At 41.6% G+C, this 20,275-nt stretch overlaps 1 protein-coding gene across 3 annotated transcripts in view; it reads right to left on the reverse strand.

Annotated features, from left to right (window-relative positions):
• Positions 1–14,784, reverse strand: part of LOC131245462 (probable LRR receptor-like serine/threonine-protein kinase At1g53440) — an 84,988-nt gene extending 70,204 nt beyond the window's left edge. For all 3 annotated transcript variants that reach the window (XM_058244944.1, XM_058244946.1, XM_058244943.1), the window contains exon 1: positions 14,469–14,784. In XM_058244944.1, coding sequence (XP_058100927.1) covers positions 14,469–14,565 — 97 coding nt within the window. In that variant the 5' untranslated portion in view covers positions 14,566–14,784. The remainder of the gene's footprint in view (positions 1–14,468) is intronic.
• Positions 14,785–20,275: the final 5,491 nt, after the last annotated feature.

Raw genomic sequence — 20,275 nt, forward strand, 5'->3', positions numbered from 1 at the left:
TACTGCTGGAAACTCTCTGCATCAGGCGACAGTAATGGTCGACTTTTTGATAGTCGACCAGTCGTCCATTTATAATGCGATACATGGCTGACCCTCTCTGAGTCTCCTCTAAGCCGTGGTATTTACATACCATCTCTCTATGAAATTTTCGACTGAGTCGGGAATAAGAATCGTTAAAGGAGATCAGTAAGACGCAAGATGCTGCTATGCAACAGCCGTAAAAGTCCCGACCGAGGTATCAATGATCGAGTTACTGGATCCCCGAGTCAAAACTCACGAGTGAGGACAACCAGTGGAAGATCTTGTTTCGGTACCTTTAGTCGAAACCGACGGATCTAAAACAGTACAAATTGGCTCATCTCTGCGATCGCCATTAAAAAGCAGTCTGATAGCCCTGCTCCAACGATAGGCCGACGTATTTACATGGAGCCATGAAGACATGCCGGGAATTGACCCATCTGTTATCACACATCGACTTAACATCGATCCGACCTACCGGCCGGTCCGACAGAAGCGACGTCCACTCGGTCCTGAAAGGTACACAATCATTGAAGAAGAGGTTAACAAGCTCCTCAAGGCCAAATTCATAGAAGAGATATACTACCCGGAATTGGTAGCCAACGTCGTACTTGTGAAGAAAGCCAATGGGAAGTGGCATGTCTGTATTGACTATACCGACTTAAATAAAGCCTGTCCAAAAGATAGGTTTCCTCTTCCGAGGATCGATCAGTTGGTGAATAGCACTGTGGGACACGAACTTCTTAGTTTTATGGATGTTATTCAGGGTATAATCAAATTGTAATGCATCAGTCTGATAAATCTAAGACGACCTTTGTCACTGACAAAGGACTTTATTGTTACCGAGTGATGTCGTTTGGTTTGAAAAATGCTGAAGCAACTTATCAAAGATTAGTGAACAAAATCTTTGCTCAGTTAATCGGCTGAACCATGGAAGTGTACATTGACGACATGCTCGTCAAAAGTGTACACGTGGCCGACCATATAGCCGAACTAGAAGAAATGTTCCTGATCTTACGCAAGTTCCAAATGAAGTTGAACCCGAGCAAGTGTGCCTTTAGTGTGAGCTCTGGAAAGTTCCTCGAATTTCTAGTCAGCCAGCGAGGAATCGAGGCAAATCCGAAGAAAATTAAGGCATTACTCGACATGGAGTCTCTAAAAACTATAAAAGACATACAAAGATTGACTGGACGAGTAGCGGCACTCAACCATTTTCTCTCCCGAGCCACAGATAAATGTCTCTCGTTCTTTAAACAATTGAAGAGACGAAAAATGATAGATTGGACGGAAGAGTGCGAAGCAGCGTTTCAGCAATTAAAGTCTTACCTCGGATCTCCACCTCTCTTATCGAAACTCAAGCCAGGAGAAGCCTTGCTGTTATATCTTGCGGTGTCCGAGGCAACAGTTAGTTCGGCACTGATACGGGAGCTCGAAGGGAAACAACTGCCCGTTTACTATGTCAGCAAAACACTACTACCGGCAGAGACGAGATACTTACTCCTGAAAAAAGTGGCCCTAGTGTTGATTGTCTCCTCGTGACGACTTCGGCCATATTTTCAAGCTCATACAATTATCTTCATGACTGATCTCCCACTACGTCAGGTCCTATAGAAACCAGAAGCTTCAGGCCGACTCACGAAGTGGGCGATTGAACTCAGCAAATTCGATATCCAATTCAAGCCGAGAGTAGCAGTTAAGGGGCAAGCTGTGGCCAACTTCATTGCTGAAGTAACAACACGAGCAGATTCAATGACTTGAAATACCGAACCTACTAAAGAATTGACTATCGCTTCTCCTGAGTCAGTGTCCGACCCAATCCCCTGGAAGCTGTATGTCGACGGCTCCTCCAACTCTAAGGCAAGTGGGGCAAGAGTAGTGTTGAAAACTCTTAATCAAACCTACATGCAGTATGCCTTAAGACTTGGATTTTAAGCCTCAAACAACACAGCAAAATATGAAGCTTTATTGTTCGGCCTCCGACTCGCGACCGATTTGTGCATTACGCATCTCAATGTTTTCAGCGATTCACAATTGGTCGTCAATCAAGTCACTGGTGTGTATTAACTACGTAAAGAGCAATTAAAAGCATATGTGGAGAAAGAAAAGAGTTAATCGATGGATTCCAACAGTGTGTGGTTACTCGGATCCCTCGGACAGAAAACGCCAAAGCTGATCTGTTAGCAAGACTTGCCTCAGCCGATGAGGACGACATACATAGGTCCATTCCAATCGAGTACATCGCCAAGCCGAGTATCGGTGAACTAGTCAGCTTGACCATGCATACAATCGATTCAGAATCCACTTGGCTCGACCCAATTGTCTGATATCTCAACAATGGAGAGTTGCCCGAAGATCACGCCGAGGCTCGACGATTAAAGATCTGAACTTCTCGTTACACCATACTCAACAGAGTGCTGTACAAGAAAAGTTATTATGCTCCGTTACTACGATGCCTAAACCCCAATGAAGCTGACTACATACTGCGAGAAATACATGAAGGAATATGTGGAAATCATTCAGGAGGATGATCACTCACGCTTAAGGTTCTACGTCAGGGGTACTACTGGTCGACCATCCAGCACGACGCTTGTAAGTTCGTCCACAGATGCAACAAAAGCCAACGGTTCGCAGCTATTCCGAAGCAACCCCCGGAGGAGCTGACTCCAATGACCGGTCCTTGGCCCTTCACGCAATGGGGAATCGATATTATCGGACCACTACCCATAGGAAAAGGACGGACCAAATTCATTGTCGTAGTAGTGGACTATTTCACAAAGTGGGCCGAGGCTGAGCCACTGGTAAAAATAACTGAGCAGAAGATCACAGACTTCGTATGGAAGAATATTGTCTGCCGATTCGGGATACCCCGGACCATTGTTACCGACAATGGGAAGCAGTTCGACAATAGTAGATTTTTTGAGATGTGCGATAATATCAGAATCAGAAATGTATACGCATCACCCCATCATCCTCAGATGAACGGACAAGTCGAGGCGGTCAATAAGATCATCAAACGGCATCTCTGGACTAAGCTTGACCGAGTCAAAGGAGCATGGGCCGAAGAACTCCAAAAGATACTGTGGGCCTACTGAACCACGGTTCAAACCGCTACAGGAGAAACCCCTTTCTCCCTCGCTTATGGCTCGGAAGCCGTTACCCAGGTCGAGATCGGGCTGCCCTCAGCCCGAATCAGTTCGTTTAACGAAAATGATAATGAAGAACTCTTGGCCCTTGAACTTGACCTTGTGGACAAACAAAGAGAAAGATCTTGGTTACGAATTATGGCTCGACAGTAACAAGTACCTCGATTTTATAATGCCCGAGTCAAGGTGTAACACCCCGTACTTTGCAATACTCGAGTGTTACCATATAAATTAATTTAATATAAATGTATAAATAATGCAACCTAAATATATAAACTATGAAGTGTGTGTACTTTGTAAAGATGGAAAATTTCATGTTAAAATGATATGTAACTATAATCCATGTTATGTGCATATACTTACAACCTCATTAATATAAATTACGAACTATAGAATCTGTAATACATAAAAATAAAATATACTAGAAAATCTAATGACTTATATAAAATTTAAAAACCTAACACATATATGACCATACAAATAATAATACATATTTATTAATCTCTGCATACTGATATTCATATAATTTATATATTAACAATTTGTATTAATATAAATTATATATGACAAAATATATAAAGGAAAATAATAATAATAATAATAATAATAATAATAATAATAATAATAATAATAATAAACATTAAAACTTATTCTAATAATAGCATTTAATATTCTAAATCCATAGCGTAGGTGGTCCCGGTTGCCTGAATAGATCCCTTAGCCCTTTTAACCGTTGTCATTCAAATTTGATATGATCCGACCGTTGGAATTGCAGGAATCCACCAATACGACCCAAATCAAGTTGTGGGCCCCACCTAGGCTTTGGATCCACCTCATCTTTAGTTAGGTGACCTAATATGACCTCTAGAATCATTTAGACGGTGTGGATTTCTCAAAAACATCACGGTGGACCCCACTCCTGCATCGCATGAGCACCACAGGGGATGCACCCGCTGTGCACCAGGCTGGTTGGACCGGTCAGCACGGGCTGACCCGTGCTTCTCCAAAAATGGAGAGTTTTTCTCTCTCCCTCTCGTTGCGCAGCCGACGGACGAGCATCCGTTTTAGTTGATCCGAGGTCCACCCACACTACCCAGACGAAAGATCCAAACCGTCCATCGTGTGCGAACCTCAGCCCTGACCAAAACCCTGAAACCTCCACCTGCTAGGTGCACCCACATGCACTCGTGAGCTGGCGCAACAAGGACCCGGAAACATAACGTTTCCAAAAGTGGAAACTGTTTCCACTCCACATCAGCGATCCGCGTGAGGGGCGTCTAGCACGATCTCGGACGTCCATCCAAATCAATCTCAGCTGTCCATTTTAGCTGAGCGGTTTAGGGCTCCCTTAGCAAAGAAAACCACAAGCAGTTTCGAATTCGCCCACCGTATTTGGAGACGGTTTCAGCTAGGATGATCTGGACCATTTGTTGTCAATCCTACGGTTCTAACACGTTAGGGTAAAGGAATAATAGGGCGTGGATCGAGCAACAGGAGCTCATTCCCCATTCTTGCAGCCGCCTGAGAGAAAACCCATCCGAAAGCTTCTTCCTTCCAACCCATCTATGAAACTCCATTGGAGCTTCAACTTGAAGCATCCCCTAGCTTTATCCCACCAAATCAGACCATCCAATGCATTCGGATCTGAGAAAAATGCCCCGCATCGAGATCTGCCATTAATGGCCGGTCTTCTTCCTCGGCGAGCCACGGTTCCTGTTTTGCTGCGGGCCGTGTTCTGATGCAGCTGGGGTGAAGGGAATGAATAGGATAAGGAGGAAAGAGAAGAAAGAAACGGAAAGAAAAGAAATGGAGGAAGAAATAGAAGGAAAGAGAGTAGAGAGAGGGTTGACGTGGTGCAGCTGCACCTGCACCACGTTGCTGACTCAAACCGAGCCGAGGTTGGACTGAGTTGGGCTGGGTTTGGTTCATCTAGTCTCACTGCTGGACGTCCCAGCAGGGAGAAGAAAAAGAGAGAAACAGTGGGAGAGAGCGAGGGAGAGGGCAAGTGCAACTGTTGCACTCACTGCCGAGTCAAGGGGACCCGACTCGCCGGCATCTTCTGCCTTCATTGAGTCGAGCTGACCCAGCTGAGTTGCATGTCTGGTAGGATTCAGGCCTGCCAAGCATCCCTTCCATCAATTGAAATGTGGAGTGTGTGTGCTTGTGTGCGGCATTGGCTCAACCCAACCGAGTCGCTGGTGCGACTGCTCGACTCGCTAGGTTGAGCTAGGCGATTGGAGTTGGGGTTAGCTCGAGCTAGCTACGAGTTTGGTCTGTCCCAGACCCTGTGAAAAACCAGGGAGAGTATAGGGGCATGTAATAGAAAGAGAGAAAGCAAGATCGGTTGGTGGGTTGCATGGCAAGCGAGTTGACTTGACTCACCTGTGTTGGGTCTCGCCAGCCTCCTTGCTGGAGTTTTCCAGCTAAAGCAAGAGAGGAAAAGAAGAAGAAAGAAATAGAAAAGAGAGATTCTAGAGAGAGAGAGAAGAGAGAAAATGAATGAGAAGAAGATGGGCTGTCCGGCCCAAACTGAGTCAACTCATCGAGTCTGAGCGAGTCGAGCTGGGTTGGTCTGTCCAGACCCATTGCTGGACATCCTAGCAAGGGATAGAGGAATGGAGGAATGAAAGAGAAAAGAAAGAAAAGAAAGAAGAGGGAGAAGGTGAGATTGAGAGAGTTGAGCTGAGTCAACTCAAATGCCAAGTTGTGTTGATTCAAGTCAAATGAATTACAGGTGCGTTTTCCCTAAAAACCTCGTATTGGAATTTTAATTAGAACATTGGTAAGTTATTTATGCTATAACTAGCTATTATAATCAAAGGCTGTAATTATCAAATCTTAGTATTTATTACCATCATTAATGTGGCTATAATTATTGCGATTATTAAATATGGCTAACTATTTGTTAATTCTGCTAGTGTTAGTTACAACATTTATCATGCTATACCTTTTATCAGTGTAGGTTATTAACAATAAGATTAACATTGATAGCATTAATAGGAAATTATTATCTACTTTTACTTCATTCTAAAATTAATATGAATTAATTATATGAATTTGATTTCTAAACTCTAAGCCAAAGCCTAAAGTTAGGTTAGTGGATGAAATCCTGAGTCTAAGTAACCTAAACCATAAGTTATGATCCTAATCGTACAAATTAATAAGTTGTTCTCTAAGATATCATTATATGTCCCTTTTACCGTTGTTATTACTATCATGAGTCACTATTAGTATCACCACTCGTGTGTTGTTAGGTAATTTAATATAATATTAGCCGTTGTAATATTCTTAAAATTTACAACAATTTATTTATTAATTTTACCCATTCATTACTCCCATTAACAATACCATTAATGGCCACACGAAATAGAGTTTAAATTCCATAATCTAAACTTAGAACTAAATCATAAGATGAAGCCCTAAACTTTACATTAAAATCCTAAAATCTAAGTATGGGACTAGACTCTAGAATAAAACTCTAAACATAAGTAACCTAAACCCTAGGTCATATTAACCTTGACCTTAAGTACTTTGTAGAAACCTGATCTCACGTACAACTTCACAATCCATGGTAGGATTCAATCCTGAGGGTGCACGCAAGCACTTAGCGACACTAGAAGGCGATTCGATGCATGAGGTGATGATTCTTCCCCTTGAGCTTTCCATCTTCTCATTAGCTTAAGTTATAGTTTTTATTAAAAATTATAATTAATATCTCTCTCTTATAATCACATGTGTTAGCTGGTGGAAATTGAATTGCTATCTTGCTTGCTTATTGTTCATCCTGTATATTTATTCATGCTTGTGGATTATTTGTGTATTGCTTATGGACTTTAAACTGGTACATCAGTGGGAAACCCCCACCTATAGATGTACACCCATACTTGGGATGTAACCCGACTAGTTTTGATTAAAATGGACCTTCGACTTAGTAGTTATTGAGTGGTGGTCTAAATGGATCATTGATGTGGGCCTACCATCTAGGGTTATTGTGTCCAAATGGTTTTCAAGGATGGTCTTTTATCGCATGGTTTTGACACTCGCCCTATGAGGCCTATTTTAATAATTGCCCTATGTGGCTTGTTTGATATCGCCCTATGTGGCTTTGTTCTGATATTTTTCTTATATGGGTTCGATGTTTTATAATGTGTAACCATATAATGGTAAGCCCCATATACTGTAATATGATTGGCCACTAGTCGACGGATTTCCATTAAACATCCTAAGATGGTAGCCTCATGAGCCAGGGATGGTGGTAATGGGACACTATGCCCGAGCTGTCGGCCTACGCTGGGCCATGTGCTCCCCGTAGTGACCTTTGAGCTTATCTAAATTGGCTGGTTGTAAATGGACTAATAATGACTTGGCTAATCATGCATGGCATACTACGACGGCTTGGATCATTATGCCCATGCGATTACGCTGCGAGTTGCGCTAATGACCAGCCGATCGATTTATGATGATGACTTGGATCACTCATGCCCATACGATTACGCTGCGTGTTGCGCTGATGACCACTCACATCTTTGGGTGACGACCCCATTGCCTGTCTGGATGTTTTCCTGGGGCACCGACCGTCCGGATGATTTACCCGGGTCGATGATTGCATTCATGCATCCATGCACCTAATAAGATTGCATTTACTCTGTTTTGGTTGTCTGGATGTTTTATACTATTTCTTACCTAATGCGGCGGTGTGTAATCTTGAGGGGAATTCACACTGAGTTGGCCACTCATCCATCAAATATACAACCGTACAGGTAGTACAAGTGGCTTTAGTGATATGTATGTTCAGACTTGATGAGGAGCAGAGTACGATCACCAGGAATGCTTGACTGTATGCTTGGAGGAGCTATGTGATCTTGCAGCTTATATGCTTTCTATTATTTCTCATGTATTAGATCATGTAATTCTTGTATTTGTTAATTTTGGAGACATTGGTTTGTATAAGTCATTATGGGCAGCTTCTTGTAAATTTGAATGATAATGAAATTTTCCTTTATGTCGATTTATCCACACTACGCTCATTTGCTTACTCTGATGAAGGAAAAAAAAATGTACACTCGAATTCGACCATCCTTTAAAGCTAACACTCAGGTTTTTGGGACACGGGTCATATACTCGGGTCCTGAAAACCGGGGCGTTACACAAGGTCAAGCGATTTCGAGTCGGGGACATAGTTCTCCGAAAAACGTTCCTCAACACCAAGGAAGTTGGTGCGGACACATTGGGACCCAACTGGGAAAGACTCTATATCATCTCAAGCACCATCCGACCAGGAACATATCGATTGGAGGACTTAACCGACAGTTGCTACCCCATTCGTGGAATGCCGAGCATCTAAAAATATATTATCCCTAGTGCATTTATTACATTGAGCTACACCTAGTTGTGGCATTACATTGATAAAGTAAAAGGTTCCGTGATACGGAAGCATTTTCCTTGGCCGTGGATACTCTCGAGCCCGCCCTGGAGCTCAGTCTGTTTGGAGAGCTAGTGTGAGTGCTAAAAATGGAGCTGATGATAGTACCAAAAGAAGTGGTTCAGACTCAGCTACCACCGGTGGGAGCAACCTCAGGAGCATGACGGTCGGGACGACCGGAGCAGGGGCGATTAGGGCGGATGACTCCTTAGCCTTTGGAGCCGTTTTTACCTTCTTTGAAGGCCAAGGCTCCAACAGAAGCACCGACCTTGGAGGAGCCTTCATTTTTTATGCCGGTTTAAAAAAGGGCCGAGCTTCAGCCATCTCTATATCAGATAAAGAAAAGAGTTAGGGAAAATCCAATAGAGACGCGTTAGAATAAATCGAGGATACCTGTCACGGTAGAGTTTAGGCCCGAGAGAAGAAGATGCTCTGGTTGAAGAAGAACCTTCCAAGACCAATCTTCCGGACTTAGCGCCCTCAGATCCTTAATCCGAGGTAGAGCACTAGCTCCTAGCTTCGGTCTTCTCTTGGGGATATCTGCAAAATGCGTTCAGTCAGACTTAGGAATGTCAAAACAAGAAAAGATACGAAGAAAGGAAATGCCGGGTCACCTGCTTCAGAAAACGCCCGGGGAATACGAGATTCGAAGAGCCCAGGCTCAGTAGTCTCCCTGTGACCGCATGCCCAGAACTACCTCTCTCTAGTCTTTGTTGGAGGTAGGAGGGTCGGTTATCAAAGGACCGCCCTTTGTTCCGCCAAGCGCACAAGAAGTACCAGCCGGGTTGTTGAAGGTTTGGCTGTACTTGGTACAGATAAAGGAACTCATCCATAGTCAGTGGGGGTTACTGTCTCGGCCCACAACACTGAACATCCAAACAAGTTCCTCCACCCGTTCGGCACTATCTGCCCAGGAGCAATTCAGAGTCGGGACAGAAAATCCCGAGCAACGGGTTGGAGAGGCAGACGCAAGCCACATTGCATTGCGACTTGAAAAATTGCGACCATCCCAGCAGGAGGATAGTCAAGCAATTCACTTGGAAGGGTGAGACGAAAAATAACCGAGTCAGGGACATGATACGTAACTCGAAAATTGTCTAAATCCGCTTTAGTTAAAACCAAATGGACCGAACCCCTCTGATCGTCTCCAACCTCTCCTCTCTCGGCAGCATCTCCCTCTTCGTCTGACGACTCAACGGCCCTGGCCGACCTTCTGAGGGGAACCGATTCAGTGGTTTCTTTTAACTTCTCATCTTCTTCTTCCAAGTCATCTCAAGGAAAACGGGGGTTAGGTCTCCTAGGGGCAGTCACCAGAGACGCCCCTCCGCCGGAAGGACCTGCCAAAGCAGGACGTTCCGCTGAAGTTTCAGACGTTCTTTCAGAGAACTAGAAAGCTTCATTGGCGCTAATCGCCATCTCCGCCAGCAATGAGGCCGATTTTGAGACATTCCAGAGATGTCCCGTTTCGTCCTCATCACCGGAAATCCCTTCTCGGGAACTTGAAGAATGCGTTGCCATTAAAGTATCGAAAAGAAAAGGGAGGGAAAGAAAACTCACCGGAGAGGTGACAAGCGCACAGTTGGGAAAGTAAAAAGGAGAAAAAGGGCGAAAATAATGGAGGAATTAGTGAAACGCGAAGACAGGCAGGGAGAAGAAGAAAGGAAGAAGAGAAAGCGGGAAGGGAAAGCAAGCGCGAAAATGAAAAACAAATCCCACTGTCCCCTTTTATACCCGAGCCACGTGGCAACAACATTTAAGGAGGAGTCAAATCGACGCCTGCTTCGACTCCCCCACCCGACACTTGGCGCATGCCGACTAACGCAAGTAATGCCCTCGCCATGCGTTCGATACTCATAAGCGGACGAAATGTTCTGATGGCTATCCGCACATGCAACCTCGAGGACTGAACCGACGCCAGTTAAGAATGACACAAGAAGCATTAAATGCCCCATCATAACCTCGGTCTCCAGGGCATACCGACTCAAAAAAAAAAAACTCGTTACTCCTTAGTGTCAACCTAACTAACACAAGGAGTAGGGGGCTTACTGTTGAGGAAAAAACACCAAGTCCGGAGACCTGGATATGGAATGGACCAACTTTATCAGCACCGTCCGAGAGTCCGAGGCAGCGTGTTGGATCAAGACGAGACAAAGCTTGGAAGAGAGACTTAGCTCGGATTCCTGGGAAGCGAATCCCAATCGAGACCTTAAGAGTCAGGAGCCATGGGCAAAGTAAGACACATAAAGTTGACTCGGTTAACGAGGTAGTAATGTCTAAAGAGGCCGATTAAGGCCCTAAAGCTAAAAGCGACCTGACCGATCATAAAACTGACCCATATAAGGCCGGTTATAGTGTCGGCTATCAGATTAAGGAAGAATGTCGATCATAAGCCGATCCTGCTCCGTCCGACAGGAGGCAGAAAGCTTTATCCTTGTAACCAGCCGAGACTCGTCTGTTACTTGAGTCGGTTAAGGCTGAGCCGAACGAGGAACAAATGGTATAAGCTTAAATACTGTTACGAAAATCTTGTGAAAGGATTCTCAATCCCGAGGATCTCGAGATCAGGAAGCATCTGTAAACAGATTATGACTAAATCAAATCTCCTAGAAATCAGGGAGAGAATCCCTATACGGCGGGATCCTCCCTCTCTTATAAATGAGAGACACTTCAAGGGTGAAAGGTACGCAAAAACTCTCTCCTAAATCCTCTCAATATAATAAGACCTAGATTCCTAGCCTGACTTTAGCATCGGAGGGTCTCCTGCTCTAGCCAGGGTCTCCTTTGTCTTCTTCCCGTGCAGGTACTCAAAGGTCTAAAGAGGGTGGACCAGATTTTTGCATCAACAACAAATAAATTATCTCAGTGAGCCCTAGGAAGGTTTCAACAAAAGGCGTCACTTGCCCACTGATGTAAAATGATCTCTCGTCAAACAGATGAACAGTGTGAATATATCACATACATCATGGAGTCCCACGAAACTTTGCCACCTCAACACACCAGTGTGGTCGGTAGTGTGTGCACCATTCTACACAGGAGCGAATTGCCTACTTAGTAAGTGTATTGACTTACTCTGTGGGGGCACATAATGATTTATCTAATTGATGGACTTTGTTCATCCAATTTAGTAGATAATTTTATAGCTTAAGCCTAAAAATGAAGCATATACAAAACTCAAGTGAACCACACAGTAGGAAACAATGTTAATTGAACATCTACCATAGAAAAATTCTCAGTGGCCACAAAAGTTTTGGATCGAGCTAATATTTGCTTTTTTCCCTTCATCCATGTCTGTGTGATCTTATGAACATATTGAATTACAAACAAACATTATTGTGGGCCCTAGAAAATTTTCAACGGTGAAAATCATTGTTACCATTTTTCCTGTGGTATGGTCCACTTGAGCATTGGACATGCTTCAATTTTGCGGGAACCTCTAAGATGATCTGAAAAATTGGATGGCCGTGTGGATAAATAACATACATTCACGGTGGGCCAAACAGAGCTTACTCGGTACCATAAAAGTGTACTGAATAACCCAGAACGCAGTCCGATTTCAAAGAGCGCGGATTAGGTGAGACCCTGGCCTCACCCAAGGGGAAACGGATTGGCTACTCCCCCAAACACCAGCCAACGGTTGGTGGTCGGTGCTCTGTGGGCCCCACCATGATGTATGTGTTTCATCCATGTTGTTCATCTATTTTTACTGATCATTTTACGGTATGAGACCAAAAATGAGGTATATCCCAATTTCAAGTGGACCACATTACAGGAAGGTGTGTTGAATAAGCGTCGACCATTAAAAACATTTGGGGAGCATAAAAGTTTTGAATCAATCCGGTTTTTGTTTTTCCCCTTCATCTGACCTAATCAACAGATTGGATGTGACCTTATGAGTATTTTAATGGTGGATATCCAATCACTATTGTTTTCATGTGGTGTGGTCCACCTGAGATTTATATCCCTCTCATTTTTGGGATCGAGAGCTAAAATGATCCGTGAAAATAGATGAACCGAATGGATGAAAAACACACATCATGGTGGGACCCACAGAGCACCGACCACCAGCCACGGGGCTCTTGTCAGGGGGAGTATCCAATCCGTTTCCCACACAAGGGACGCGGATTGCGTCCCACCCCCGCCCGGACGGTAATCTGTTCGGGCAGTGTGCGGCCCACTGTAATGTAAGTGTTTTATCCACGCAGTTCATCATTTTTCTTAGATCATTTTAAGGTATGAGCCAAAAATCGAAGAAAGTCAACATCTCCAGTGAACCACACCAAAAGAATCTGTAATGATAATGACATCCACCGTTGAAACATTTCTAAGGGCCACCATGATGTTGTTTTACCATCCAACCTATTCATAAGGTCATGTAGATGCGGATGAAATGAAAAAACAAATATCAGCTTGATCGGAAACTTCTCCAGCTCTCAAGAAGTTTTTAACTGTGAAAGTTCAATCCCCACTTGTAGTCCACTCAAGCCCTATACCTGCCTCAGTTTGTCTGGCACCTTAAAATGATCTGAGAAAAACAATGAACAGCGTTGATAAATCACTTACATCACTATGGGGCCCACAGAGCCTTGCCCGGACGGTAATGTAGGACGCAATCTGCATCCTCACCTGTGAGGCACTTACCGTGGGGTTACTGTGGAGCCCACCTTTGTGTATGAATTATGTATGCATGCTCTTCATCCGTTTTTCCATATCATTTCAGCGGATTATCCAAAAAAAATGAAGGAGATCCACTTATCGGGTGGACCATACCATAAGAAACACTGGTTATTGGTGAGTGACCGTTCTACCGTTAAAAACTTCCTAGGGTGGACTTAATGTTTCCGTGGTTTTTATTTACCTTCCAATCTATTGATAAGGTCACGTAAGTCTGGATGAACGGACAAAACAAATATCAGCTTGATCCAAAACTTTTGTGGCTCATTAATGGCCATTCACCCTTTTTCTGGGGTGTGGTACATAAGTGATTTGTATCCGCTCAATTTTTATTACAACCCCCTTAAATGAGCTGAAAAAACGGATGGTCGGCGTGATTATGAAACACATTCGTTAAGGTGGACCCCACACGGTATGGGTAACACCCACTAAGCTGCTAATCCGCACCCTTTTTCTTTTTCTTTTTTTAATGCCAGTAGATCAAAATACGGCGTCGCTTGGATGATGGAGAGAACAGATCACACACGTGTCATAACCTATGTACCTGAATGTGAGGTTCCAAACATACATCGCTTTATTTCACGCACAAAGAGTAAATCAAAGGGCTTTTGCGTCTTATAGACCCAATGTACAATTGGCCTTTTTTCATCCCCGTACAAAAATCTTAAACACGAAAGTAGGCTTCATTCGTACAAATTAATTTAAAAATACAAAAATACCCTTGCTTTTAACAACTTTCCATTGCTTCTGCAAAAAAACAACAAAAAAGGGGCAATTTCGTCCTAAAGTCTAACTTCGTAACGTATGGTTTTAGGATGTCGCCAAATCACGCTGGGTAAAAGGCAGCGTCTAAAGCCACAATTATTTCTAAACGAAACTCACAAACCTATACCAAATCCCACCCGCAAAGGCTACACACAATAGACAAAAACCATTTCATTTTTAGCTATTGTCCGCTTCTCCTTCAACAAAAACCTCTTAATTTAGAGATATTCGAGCTCGATCTCAAACAGAAAAAATACATCAACTCGGGCAAATAAAGAAATCCAGTCGCTTTAAATCAACCGATTCATCAAAGGAACCATTTGCAAATACTCCATGAGCTATGTTATAACAAACAGAGTATATTAACTTTCATTCATTTCCCCCGAAAAAATCAAAGAAAACTGCATCAATTTCAGAAAAAAAAATATAAAAAAATCCCCAATGCATACCTTCTTTAGCATCCAGCCGTTGAGCTTCAGATCCGAGCTCCTCAAAGCAATTCAACGCAAGAAAGAGAAGAAACAGAGTTGAGACAACCTTCGTCATCTCTAGAAGAACAACTGCTCTCTCTCTCTCTCTCTCTCTCTCTCTCTCTCTCTCTCTCGATTTCTTCCGTAAATGAGAAGCCTGTTTCTTGGGAAGGGAAACAATATATTATAAAGAATAGATCATGAAATGAAATACATGCGGGGATCAAATACTCTCTGTGGAGCTCTAGAAAGAGAGAGGGTTGAATTTTCAGAGAGAGCGACTGAGTGAGAGAGAGAACGCAGCAGCCGCCGTTAAAGCGAAGGATTCCAAGTGTATCACATATACGTGACCACACACACGTCTTTTTAGCTCTGACAATTCAATCCCATATTTTTCCAATCCAGACCGTTGGTTCGTTTTGGCTTTGCGTACATGCGCTGTAACTTAAAAATGTTCATCTATAAAGCTATATTAACTGCTCGGTTTGTGGCCGAAATATTACGACGGTTCACATTGATACTAAAAATGATCCTCATATTAGCCTATCGGATCTTCTAATCTGTGCCATTTTTAGACTATGTTTCATCTAAAGTCGTACTCCACATACCAACGGTTTGAATTATCTTCTATTCTCAGGATTGTGAGATGCATGTCTGCCATAAAAATATGCGCCCGACTGCCATGTATCTAAATATGGTGTATGACGATTAGATTTTTTTTCGTTCATTTTTACGTACACGTGGCACATAGATAAACCATATTGGCTGGTTTTGTGGTATTTCATCCAAACGGTGGAGGATCGCCGAATCCGTAGAGCCGGTCGAAAATGATATAGCCATCCGTACATCACTCATGCCACGGCGACGTATGACTGGGACACACATAATTCCTATGATGTTAGCCGCCTCATAAGTGGCTTTCTAAGTCATGTTAAAGTGTTGAAAAGGAAACGTAATGCTTTTGATCATCTTTAGGTGTATATAAGGGTATTCCATCAGTTTTTCCAGCTCAATGCCGGCACGGTCCAAAAATAAAGTATATTCAAATATTAAAGTGAACCATAGTATGGATTAAAGGGCCATCATTAAAAACCTTTCGAGGCCATAAGTTTTGGATAAAGTTGATATTTGTGTTTTCTCTACATTTAGGCATACATGACCTTATTAACCAGTTTGATGGCTAATAACCATTATAGTGGCCCAATGAAGTTTTTTAATAGTAATTTGGATAAAAATAGAAATAATTTCTAATAAATTTAAAATAATTTGGTTAATGATTTTTTTATTTTATTTTTTAAAAAAAAAAAAAGCAAAACAAAACAAAATTACAATCCTTTAAATAGTGAACTCAAACATATATATGACAAAATTTTAGACTCAAACACTCCAAAAACATGACTTCCTATAAATAATAAACTTATTATTTATAAACTGTCACCATTCTTATTAAATTCCATGGTTTTCGGCCAAGTATAGGAAGTACTCAATTTGGCCTATGTTATTCTCCTAATCTTTCTAAGCCCGTTTCATGTTGGGTAGGCCTCCTACAACTCAAAATATCAAAAGTTATAATTGAATTAAAATTTATTATTTATAGTAAAACAAAAATAAAACAGACTTTTAACAGCCAATCTAATGAAATCTTGCAAATCCGGTGTGGGCAATCTGGTACAGCGGTGTTGGTTGGCTGGTTGACTAAAGTAGCTTCTCTTACCCTTAAGTTATATATGATATATGTTTAAAAACCCATTCTGAGTACTCATAGGTGGTGAAATTCCCCCAGCGTGACTGTGTGGGGTTGTGTGTGCGTGTGTTTAAAAAATAAAAAAAACCCCATTCCAATTTGTGAGATACCACTGTTCTAACCGTCCTGGTCATTTCCATCTCCAATCAGGCTTTCTCTAGTCCATCTTTGCCATGAAAGTGTCGGTGACCCGCTATACATTAATAATAAATCAGTCTAAGGGTACTCGGCTGTGGGTCCCATTGCTAACACTGCATGCAGCCTACCAACTGCATCCCACGGAGTTGGGTGAGCACTGAGGTGGGTGATGCAAGCTTCACCGCCCAATCCGAATCCATGGATCACAACCGACAAAGCCGCAAGCCACTGCAACTACTCAGATTCGTGGACAACGAGTGGATGGAATGAAAAAAAATACCCAACGGTCCAAATTCAAGCACAACGTGCCAATCTGGATGGATCAGAAGTTGGGATGGCAACCGATCTGATTTTGGGGTAACCCTCTTCTACAATGGATCTCAAGGTTAGGATACTGATCCAGTGGCCCCTACCTCCGATTTCCCAGCCCCATGACAAAAAATATCTTATTGACCATAATTGTCCCCTGAAAAGACTTTGTATGAATTGGATATTATCAAGGAAAATATTCAATGGTCTTATCTCAACATACAAGTATCCTTGCACGGATCAAGGGTTAGAAATGTTCAACCCATCTGAGTTTTTGACAGTTACTTCACAACAGTGATTTCCACAATTTAATCTGTTTGATCGGAGTCAATAAATGCTGCATGTACCGTTTTTAAGTGTCTGCGTATCAAGCAACGTTCGTAACCAGAGCATAAATAACTGCCTTGTTCTGAAATAGTTGCGTTATAGACACGTTTTGTTTGTACAGGACATGTATGATTGTCATCTTTTAGCACGAATGTTACTGTCCACTGGTTGAATGATGATGAAGTTGGTCATATTTACACGTTTTATTAGAGGTAGGACCACGCCTTCGGAAGTTTAGAATTTTCTTTGCATGTCTTTTGCTAGTGTGGAAAAATTCCAAAGAAATGTTTAACCAGTCAAGTTTTGGACTATTTAACTTAACAGCAGTGGTTTCCGCAATTTAGTCTGGCCGGTGATGTGTGTGGCTTTTATTAGAGGTGGGACGACTTTTATTAGAGGTGGGGACCACGAAAGGTGGAGGCTCCTTCAGAATATAGAATTTTCTTTGTGTACCTATTGCTAATGTGGAAAAATATCTAAAGAATGTTCAACTTGTTTGTGCAATTATGAAAGTGGGGCATGCCAGCGTTTACTTGACTCAATATTTGATTGAACGATAGTGACTTGTGCTGAAACAACTACATTGGATCAGATTCAGAAATCTAGTTATCGAGTTAGCTACCGATTGTGATTAGTGATTAGTTGATTTGCGAAAGGATGGGAATTAGTCTTTCTTGATGAATTCTTTTTACCTTATGACTTTAAGGCGTTTTATTTTTCCACCATTAGTTGCACTAACAATATTTCTCAAAGGAACAAAGATAAATAGGTAAATAAAACGAAAGCTAAAACAATGTCAATCTTATTAATACGTGATTGAAGTTTATTACATTGACATAGTAAAAATAATTAGAGACAATGAAAGTTAATATATACCTAATTTGTCTATGGGAACAAATGATCCAAGCAAATGGTTAACGAGATGCAACCAAAAAGGTGATTGTCCAAATAAAAACTCAATTGATCGGGATTCAGCAACTTAGGATTGTGGATGTTTAATATAATCCTATGGTACTGTAGCGATGGCTATGGACAACAGCAACCTATTTTAAGACACGGCTAAGCTATGTATACTATGTTAAGATAAATGTAAAGATGGATATAAAAGAAAGATAAATTGTATTTGACGTGGGTCTCGAGCTTTTCATCGCGTGCTCATTTATAGGTTGTTGAGATGGAAAAACCCTCATTGGCTTTCCTTGTGTAGTTTAGAATCTTTTGTAGTTACAACATACATTAATTCCAAATAGGTAGATTTGTGTAAATCTGAAATCGTTGGTTTTCAGATCTTTAGATGTTTTCATATTGAAGACTTTCATGTTACAACATTTAGATTTGTGATCAATTAAGGGAACGTCTACTATGCATTTTGGACCTCAAATCAATCATGGTCATGTATCCGAATGACCCAATCAAACTACCTCCTTCAAAACCCGGATCTCTTGCTCCCTTCTAATTGAACTAGTAGGATTAATGGGGATTTATGAGATCCTGTTCTCTCCCATATTCCAATCAATGGACGGTCATAAATCAAATCATATGGAGACATTTAGGACATTATTATATAAAAAGTAGCTTGGTCAAAGCTATCTCCACATTGTCCATCAGTTTTTTCAAATAATTCTAGAGCATGAGCTTAAAAGTGAGGTACATCCAAAACTCAAATGGACCATACCATAGAAAGAAGGTAGATTCACGAGGCTTATTTTCCATCTAACATGTTCATAACATCACACAAATATGGATGAAGGTAAAACACAAATATCAGCTTAATAAGAGCCCTTTGTGGCCCAAGAAGTTTTCAATGCTAACATCAATTCCTACTGCTTTCTGTGGTATGGCCCACTTTAGTTTCAGATCTACGTTGTTTTTCAAATCATGTCTAAGAATGATTTAAAAGAATGGATGGACAGTGTAGATCTAAGAAATATATCATTGTGGGGCCATGCAAATTTCACACATTAAGAAATTCATTGACTACTATGTGGTGAGCGCTGGAATTCCAGCGAGAGAAAGAAATCAGGAAGTGTTGATATGGGGAACTTCCGCAGGTGTCATCATGGTGTATGTATCAGATCCAAATTGTTCATCCATTTTCCCATTCCATTTAATTGCATGAGACCACAAACAAGGCAAATCCAATGATCAAGTCTGCCACACTACAAGAAGCAATGGGAATTGATGCCAACCATTGAAAATATCTTGGGACCATAGAAGGCTCTGATCAAGTTGATATTTGTGTTTTTCTTTCATTCTGGTTTGTGTTGTTGTATTTGATGCCTTAAATCTAATCAGATTCTACGCAGATTTTCACGCAACTGTGAAAGGGCGGAATTTGTTTTCGATTTCATTAATGATTCTTTCCGATTTTGTTTGGGATTCTTCTTAAAACTATATATAGGGGTATAATCGAGATTAGGATGTATTATTTTATAGGATTTCAAGGGTTTCTAAAAAGGTTCTAGGGTTATCAAAGGGTGTAGCAAGGGTGAAATTCGAAGTTGTTCGAATCGGGTAAGTCCTCTCTTTTTGTAATTTCTATTTTTATAATGAAGATCTGTCGCTTTATGCCGTGGTTTTTTCACGCAAGGGTTTTCCACGTTAAATCTACGTGTTCTCTTGTGTGTACTTGGTGTCATTGGATGCTATCCTAGATCTAGATCTGTGTGATTCCGCAGGTCAAAATTCCAACAAGTGGTTTTAGAGCAATCGTTGGGGCACAGATCTAAATCTGAGGGATTAACATCAATGGGAAGCAATAGGTATGAGATTGAGAAGTACTCAGGAAAAAATAATTTTGAGTTATGGAAGATCATGATGATAAGTTCCTTAATCAAGCAAGCCGAAGATGGTGCTCTTGAGGAGCAAAAGTCTACTATAATTGATGATGAATGGAATACTCTTGATAAGAAGACTTTATCATCGATCTGTTTATCTCATGGATGAAGTTCTCTACAATGTCATGAGAGAGAAAACTACGTCTAAGTTATGGGCGAAATTAAAGGATGTCTATGTGAAAAAATCCTCTAAAAATCGCCTGCACTTGAAGCGACAGTGGTATAACTTCAAGATGGTAAAGGGTGAAGATCTGGAGGTTCACATCAGCAACTTTAATAAATTTATTTGCAAATTGCTGGATATGAAGGAAGTGATGAAAAATAAAGAACAAGCATGTATGTTGCTGAATTCTCTTTTGGCGTCTTATGAGTCATTCAAGGACACAATGTGCTCCACGAATAAAACCCTGAGTGTTGAAATTGTTATCTCA

Source organism: Magnolia sinica, chromosome 5 (genome assembly GCF_029962835.1).
Source record: "Magnolia sinica isolate HGM2019 chromosome 5, MsV1, whole genome shotgun sequence".
In the NCBI taxonomy this organism is placed as follows: domain Eukaryota; kingdom Viridiplantae; phylum Streptophyta; class Magnoliopsida; order Magnoliales; family Magnoliaceae; genus Magnolia; species Magnolia sinica.